The following is an 8,859-nucleotide window of genomic DNA, read 5'->3' on the forward strand; positions in this document are numbered from 1 at the left end:
ATCTTTTGTCAGGCAATCATATTTCCAAGGTTTTCCTGTTCCATCTTCCCCAACAACTGAACAGTAATACTTTTATGCTGCCTTAGGAGTTTTGCGGCATTGCACGTTGCGTCAGGAAGCAAATCCCTCTCCCAGTGCAGGAAAAGGCACGGGCAGAGCGTTCAAAGAACGTGTTGTTAGAGGTCCCTCTGTGCTTCTAGAGAGCAAATGTTGCCTTTTCTTCTGGAAGTGCTCAAGGCAGAACAGGCTGCTCCTCTTTCTTTGCTGTTTCCTAAGAGTTCACAATAAATCTCTGAGTTGTGCCACAGGCTACAGGCATTAAATGTTGTGTGAATACCCTGTGCAAGCAGGTGTAAGGGTACTGACAGCTCCAGGTACCTTCCCAAACCCAATCCTGGAAAAACAACTTCCTGTGGAGTGTGCAACTAAAGGCACACTACTGCACAGTGCCTACAGGTAAGACGAACACGTTTTAAGTAAGGGGTGGTTGAAGTAAGACCTGTTGATGTCCATGGAACATCATGGACATGTAGCTGTGGAGCTCTAATGAGCTATGGAATGCTCTTGGAATGATAGCAGCTACTGTAGCATCACAATTCTGCAGTTGCTAAAACAATTGCCTCAACTTAGAGGAAGTTCTACTACTTTAGTTTCCTCCATACCCCAGTGCTAGGCCTTATAAATGCTGTGAAATAGAAACTATCACCACATTCAGCAGTAAAAAAGAAACACAAGAGAGGAAAAAGCCCTGAGAAACTAATTTCCTCAACTGGGTGTCAGCAGTTTCTGTATCAGTCTACAAAAGCCTCGAGTTATTTGATCCTCAGGTTACATTTCTTCCCTGAAAATGGACTTTAAGTGCATGTATTTGGCAAAATCTACTCTTAAAGCTGAAGTAATTTGCAGCTGCTGGTGGGCCAATGTTGGGGCCCTCCCCCTGCCATGTGGTCCTGGCAGAGGGGCCCTGAGGGGACAGACACGAGGTTTCCCTGCCCCTGCTCAGCCTCGTTCCCCACTGGTTGGTTTGTGTTCCCTGCGCGGGAAGGACCCTCGGGTCCCGTGATTGCCTCAGTTCCTCGGCAGAGCCCCAGCCATGCGGCTGGAGAAATAAACATCTCTGAAACATCCATCAAGAATCCGTCCATATCTGTCTCTTTTCCACGGGCCTCGTTGTTCGATATGCGTGTTGCAGTATCCGCACTGTAACAGGTCAGTACTTTTTTATATACATATATGATGGATAAAACAATAGTTGTATCTGTGAATTGTCGATGTTCTTTATTTCACAGCTTCTTTCACCCACGGAACTCCTGCTACCATAAACAATCAGAATTCTGGGTAATACAGTAACATACAGTAACAACATGTATGGTCTAAACTTTCACTGTTTCAATTGTCATAAAATAAAAACCTAAATTGTATTTTGTGCAACAGAACTGTGTTAAATACAAGAATCGAGAAGGAATGTGTCACCCTTTTTTTCGACATGCAGCAATGATTATTTATAAGTAAGCTGTATCCATCTTTTGGTTTGGGTGAAGAGATATAAAATACAAGCTCTTTTCTACTGTTATAGGAAATTCCTTCTAATATTGCCTCAAAGTAAACAATTATAAATGTATTCATGAGCATTTATAAGATTGCCAAAGCTCTGTATCTTCAGATCATGGATCAGGCACCTCATTCTCATGGGATTTTTAAAAACATTTTTGTTTAATACATTTTGGATCCTCTATCTCTTCTGAATTTTGAGGTTTTAATGCATTTTCCTTTCATTTTTTAAGGGAAAAAAGCAAGAACACTCCCACATTTTTACCACAAATAATCTCAAGTCATGTTTCATTTGCCTCTCACACTCAGGTTCAAGCCCATAAGTAAATTTTCAAATGGTGATAAAATTGTTAAAGCCAGCAGCCCAGCAGCTGTATTGTATGTATTTAGCTGTATTTCACCCTTATCAGAGGCAACATCCAAATGTTAGCCAACATTAATGATAAAAAGGGACACACCTACTTTACACAGAAGCAAAATATCAGGTTTAGAATAATCATGGAAGAAATAGAAATGCTGTGTAATTCACTAAGTGACCTCTGACTGAGCTGAAAAAGGTAAACCATAAACATGGATTAATTGAACATCATTTATAGATTTTGATTTTACTAGCAGAATGCATAGATTAAAATTTATTCCTAAAGTTATTATTTGGATGCTTGAGCTCATCTGTAAAAATCAGAGTCTGTGCAGAGGCAAACCACACAAGTTGCTTTCTGAAAATCAAAGGGGCCTGTGTTTGCTTAATGCTGAGGCTGTCACTGATTAAAGATGGGCTTGGCAATTGTGTAAATGGGGCTTGAGAAGGCAATTCCCTGCTATGGCAGAAACCTGGAGCCAAAAACCTAGGAGGTCTCTTCCAGGATGACCTTGCTTGCAACTAACTCCAGTTTCTCTCTTGTGTGATTTCAACCATCCTGATGAAGACATTAATTTCCTTTCTTTGGTTTACAGCAAATCATGTCAATCTCTGGTTACAGCAGAGCTCTCACAATTACTAGCAATACAGATCAAATCCACAGTTCTGTTCCTAGATGGCTCATTTCAAATACACCAAACAAATATCCCATAGTCCTCACTCCAAGGATACAGTAACTTGGATATGCCTGGAGACATGGAACAGGAAACTTGGTTCCTTTCCATCTTTTATGACTAATACTGTGGGTGTATTAACTCTCAAGCGGAAGGTATTGTGCTGATCAGACTTTGATCCAGAGCCTTGATCCCAGTCTACTGTTTCCAATGCACAGCATAACAGTCAGAGAAAGAGTCCCTTGGGTAAAATTTTGGGGTTAAAAAGATTTAAGTGTGCGAGGTTGGAACCAGCTCACAGAAACAACTAATATATGGTCGGTGGAGACTCATATCACTCAACATACATTGCTCAAGGTTTGCATATGGAACTCCAATGATTCCCAAACTACAGGACTTTCTCTTCACCTATTGGTTGCCACAGACCATTGAACCACAAAATTCCAACACATCACACACAGAGAGCTGTAGGGATGGACAAGAAAATGCATTCTGAGGTAGCTGCAGGAATGTTAAAATGGACTAAACTCCCCGTGAGGTCACTTTTTAACTTGAAGTGCCAGGACCCCAAATACTGGCTGCCAAGTTCTCTGGAGTCACTTCTATACCCTGCAAAGGGACACGAGTCACCAATCAGGCTCCCGGAACGCTGAAATTTGCCCAATACAACGAAGTGCCAATCCAAAACCACCCTGGTACAGAAAGCGGTGTGCTAGGGACAGGGAGTGCTTGGCTTTGCCTTGGAAGGAATCTTTCAAGGTTTGGTCTGGCAATAGCATAAAACTGAGATCCTCAAATGTTTTCTGGGTCGCAGCCACTTACACCTTAGGAATAGCTCTGTCCTGAAGCACAGGAAAAGCACAGAGGAGGATTATTTTTGGGGGATCTCCCTTCAACCCAATTTATCATTGATTGGGTCTAGGACAGGATCAACTAGAAAAAAGGTTTTCCCTGTGGGATTTCACCGAGGCCATGTTATTCCACTGACTTTCATAACACTCAGGGGAGCCTCAGAGATCCAGATTACTTTGCATTTTGGAAAGCCCAGTGAGGTCATTACCAGAGATTTAAGAAAACCAATATTTTCATTTTATATTTATGATCTTTTTTTCCACTTTTTGTATTTTAAGTGTTGGTATTTAATGGTTTTTCTTTTTGCCAGCTGTTCCCCTATAAGAAGGGTGAGCTATAAAACCAGTTCCAAACTGTAGATGGTTTTGTAATCAGATGAAGTTAAGGGCAGCAGCTAGGGACAGTAGCACTCAATAAAACTTTACTAGTTAAAGTAAAACTGGCACCAGTATTTTCTCTGTTAATATGATTAGCCCGCTGGAAATTACTGCATGACACACTGTGCTTCGAGCAATCTGTCGCCTTCCTTTGTTGTTCCACTGATCACAGAGATCTCCTTAGGGACATATTTATATATTTTAGAAATTCTCCAGGGAGAAAATGTAATAGAGCACTGATGCAAATTGCTGCAATACCATGTACTGAACCGATTTTAGAATATTATGAATATTGCTGTTTCTATGGAAATTGAGCACCAGTTTATGGATACAAAATCCAAATTCACACAGGCAAAACCCAAGCACAAACAGACTCACATGCACACACACACTTGCTGAACACTTTTGGAATCAGTCCAGGATGATTTATTTTCCAACAGTAAATTTCCTCCATGTATAACATTCACTAAACACTGTGAGCACTATGTACAACACTTTACCAGGATGAATTACACCCTGGGAAGTTTTTAATGCCAGGATAGAAGAACATCAGCCAAAAGGTAAAACTGGGGGCGGAATGGGGGGGGTTCCTGCTTTTAAGCCAACCAAGATCAACATCAGTGTCAATTGATACTCCTCTTTGTAAAGAGAGGCAATATAAAACAAGCCTGCATATTCATTAGGGCTTCTCAGTAACATATAAGCAATTTTAAGTGAAAAATTCAGAAATTCACTTAAGCAAGGTCTAAGAAAAGAACTGGAGTTTCCTAACTTTAGAAGTAGAAGAAAAGCTCCACAGGAGGATTTGAGAACAGGCAAGTGTGAAGCTGGCTCCTTACTGAACTTGAGCAATTTGATTTCTGGTTTTGCATTTCCCAAGCAGCTGCCGTGTTTTAGGTCCATAGCTCACATCATGCAGTTTATGACTGGGACATATCACACATCTATTACCTAGGATGACTAATTATTTGGAAATTACTGTGGTGAGTAATGCCAGCAGAATTTGCTTTATTGCCTCAGCATAGCTGAGCTGGAAAATGCCCTATGGATATATCTAACTCCATGAAGACAAACAACTTTATAGCCATCATTAACACAAGCTCTAAATGCTAAACATGCAATTCTGTAGGAATTCTTAGAGGCATGGAAGAAACCCCTGACAGCCTATCTGGAATATAACCCACCCATGCAACCTCTCTGCTGTCCCATCTACAGAGAGGGAAGCAGAAATACTGCAGCAATCAGAAAACACAGTTGTGATTTGCAGAAACATGGGGAGTTTGTGTAATTCAGTACAGATGTAAGCCCGGGGTAAGTCTGTCAGCATAATCAGGATTTTCACACTATGTGAGTGCTGCCTCCAGGAATTTGGAAACACCTTCTCCCTGCTGGCTCCTCACAGTACCTGGGAGTGGAATGAAACCAGAGCTGTGTTCTGCACCATCTGCTTTACCCCACACTGACTGTGGCCCTGATCCTGCACACGCTGTCATTCACACTCAAAATTCCTATCATAAACAGCCCCGCTGCTCATGTGAGGCAAGTACAACACACAGATGGTTTTTGACAGAAGTGGAAATCGTGCCTCTTTAGGGTCACCACGGAATTGCTGACGGGTTAGGAATGGGTCCACAAGTGTCATTACACGATACAGAAAAACATGAGGTAAAAACAAATTGCAGAATCTGTGTTTCAATCACCAAAACTAATGGCAGCCGCAATGCACTCACTAAGCAATAAAGGGCTCTCAGAAAACGGTTTGATAAAAAGGAAAGCAAGTAATAGGCAAAAAGATCCAACCAGTAAGGATCCAACTGGTGCTGCTGAATTAAAACAGGCCAGGTCACTCTTTCCTCTGCTTTTTCATGGACACAAAGTTGTAGAACATAATCAAAAGTGCATATGGGGTACCATCAGCCTTATCCTTCTAATTCTCTTTTCTAGCAGACCCAAACCCTTTCAGAGCACAATCTCCTTCTGCTTTTCCAAACACAGTCACAGGCTTGGAGACCATATTTGGCAAAGGTGAGAAAGCAAGGAATGTAAAAAAAAGTGCAAAGGGAGTAGTTTACTTTATGAAGCAGGCATGTTTCTCCTGTTTTCCTCTATCCCCTTACAATTTCTCCATCCCATGCTACTGAAGGAAGGACATGGTTGAAAAAAGCTGGGATGGGGCTTAGGGGTGCACTTCTGAGCTCTGTACAGATGTCTCATATGATGGAGAGCTATTAGGTACTACAACAGTACAAGCTACTAAGAGGCACCTTGTGAATAATTTTGTTCACACAGATACTGCTAAACTCCCCCTCCCCTCCCAAACATGTGGAAGGTTTAATGACTACACAAGGATCAATTATAAAGGTAAGGAGGTTTTGAGCCTATACAGTTCAATTTCTGGAAACAGTAAGAGCCTTTTAGTTTGCCAAATGAATTAGTAAATGAATATAGAATTGCAGAGTTTTCCGAGCCTTTGGAGAAAAAATTAGTGGTCGTGGTTGGTACTGCTATTTGTTAAAAACTGTTTGGGGATTCCTCTGGAAACACAAGGAATTGCCTTCCATGTTCAAGGGCCAGCCGAAGAAAGCGGAATAGACCGAATTCATCAAGGCCGAGCACTGCCTCCTCCGTGTCACACTTTTAATGTATGTTTAGTATGCTGTGTGAGACCCATGGGCTCAGTGATCCTCAAATCCTGCAGTTTATCACGGGTGTGCTGCAGCACAGGCACCCCGGCCTAGAGGAGATTTTTTCCAGAGGGATCATCTCTTTTTTATTAGAGTTGCCCTAGTACTCTGACACAACCACAGTGTCATGGAATTGTTCTGAATCTCCAAGGTACTTCCCAAGCAGTGTTTTCTGAACCCTCACTTCCATCTGGGAAAAGGGGTCTTGGCCACTTAGGACCCAACTGCCCTTTCCTTTTAACAAATTTTCTAGGGATTACACTGCTTTCTTGAGGGATAAAGAAAGAAAAGAGAATGGGTGGTTCAGCCAGTCCCATTCTGTGTGAAACTACAACTGGGCTCAAATGAAAGTTTCAAAGCACACTTAATGAAAGAGACTGCTGGAAAGTGAGTCTGGAACAGAGACTACAGCAATCACTTCATATCTGCAGTTATTTTCCCCAAGAGCCATGAGGAAGTTTGGGCCTCTACCTGTTGATTCATGATGAATATTTGGGAGGAACAGAAATTACTAAATATACAACTCAAAGTACATCCACAAACACCACATGTACTCTGTTATGGAAAACCTTATTAGGCTGAGTATGTGAAGGCTCTTTGCAAAGCAGCCTTTGAGGAGATCCTCCCTGGATTTCTTTCATTCCAGACCGTCTGAGATATGGGTGTGAGAAGTGCAGCGGTGAGAACACACATCAAGGTACCGTATGACTACACTGCTTTAGCATGATCTGAAATTGGTAGGGAAACACGATGGTATTTTTTTCCTAGGAACTGAGAAGAGAGTTGTCAGCACAAAGTGAATCCAAAGGGCAGCTCTGGTTGCTTATCCAAATTGTTACAGTGCTTCAGAGGAATTTTTTATGCAACAAATGACAAGAATTTTGAATAGGTTGTTCTCTCTCAGGAGAAAAAGAATGAATTTAGAAACCTTATTAAAAATAATCAGAGATGCTCTTATTTTTACAATGTATGAATTAGGTTTTCATTTCTTTCCTATGACAAAACAATTTCAAAACAAGATAGAGAAAACTCCACATATTAAAAATTCATTTTTTCAATAAAATACCAAAACCATTTTAAAAATTAAGCTCAACCACCTCCCAGAATGAGAATACATATACTTTAAGGGGGATGGGGCGGGAGGGAGATAAAGAATCTTTAAGCCCAAGTACTTATTGAAGACCTTATTTAAACTGAGATCACTTCAATGCCTGTGATTCCTTTGCAGAAAGGATCTGGAGAGAATGAGTGGTTTCAAGGTGAAGGCAAGTGACCTTTCCCTCCTCCTATGCTCACTTTCCTTTTGTCCCCTGCCTTTCAATTACAGAGCAGCTTGACTGCCCGTGCAGGGGAGGGAATGCAATCCAGGTAGCCCTCGGCCAACATCACCTGCCCAGAAGTCTAAATTGGGCACACCCATGGATTCTATTTGAGAGTTACCTTTGATCATATCGTGTTAAACCTTTAATTACTTCATCTCCACTTAGTACCACCCCACGCCAACCTAAAATCTTTGTGAAAAACACTGTCGTATCATCATTCTAGTACCTACCACCAAGGAACAACGGAAACGAGGCAGTAAATTCAAAGAAAACATTCAGTTACTACACTAGTGCAAGTCTTGGCACATCCCAAGATAAAATAGAGAACAGTGTTTGTATTGTGGGCTGGATTTTTTTAAAGGAACAATGACAGCTAAGTTCCATGATAGGACATAGCATAAAATCTGCCCTAGTGAAGTGGCACAACGCCATTTACAGCACGCGCAGAATCACAGAATATGCGGAGTGGGAAGGGATGATCCATCAGGATCATCGAGGCCAAGTCCTGGCTCTGCACAGGACACCCCGAAGAGTCACACCCAGTGCCTCAGAGCCTTGTCCAAATGCTCCTTGAGCTCTGGCAGCCAAAGAGCTGTGAAGCCAATCCTTAATCCTTTTACAGCGTGTGTGCATTCCAACCGTGCAGGGAATCCTTAATCCTTCGACAACAACGCTACCATTGTGTTGTTTTTCATTTATCTGCCAAAGCAACTTCCTTAAAGCCCAGCACAGAGTTAAAACAATCCCAAACCACAAAAACCAGAGAGACTTACGTTTGCAGCGGGCACATGGGATCCTGCTGTATTCCAGGAGCACATCTCATGGGAAAAGGGCTGCTAGGAAGAGCCCGTAATTCCATGCCTCACGTGTTACCAGGCACCGGGGGCCGTCACCCCTCAGACCGTGTGGGCTCTCCGGGGCCGCCCTCCCGCACCGCGGGGGCGCCACGAGGCGCAGCCCCCGAGGCCTAGGCCGCGGGCCGGGCCCGGCGGCTCCATCCGCCTCCATCCACTTCCATCGTGCCCCGGGAGCGCCCGTCCC

General features: G+C 42.6%; 1 protein-coding gene across 1 annotated transcript in view; it reads right to left on the bottom strand.

Annotated features, from left to right (window-relative positions):
• The window catches only part of ARSJ (arylsulfatase family member J), a 50,898-nt gene extending 42,190 nt beyond the window's left edge, over positions 1-8,708 (bottom strand). Inside the window, exon 1 of the mRNA XM_042021359.1 lies at positions 8,592-8,708. Coding sequence (XP_041877293.1) covers positions 8,592-8,677 — 86 coding nt within the window. The 5' untranslated portion in view covers positions 8,678-8,708. The remainder of the gene's footprint in view (positions 1-8,591) is intronic.
• Between the last annotated feature and the right edge of the window lie 151 nt (positions 8,709-8,859).

Source organism: Corvus kubaryi, unplaced genomic scaffold (genome assembly GCF_017639235.1).
Source record: "Corvus kubaryi isolate FWS band 111438036 unplaced genomic scaffold, C.kubaryi_AGA036_p1.0 37135, whole genome shotgun sequence".
NCBI classification, from domain to species: domain Eukaryota; kingdom Metazoa; phylum Chordata; class Aves; order Passeriformes; family Corvidae; genus Corvus; species Corvus kubaryi.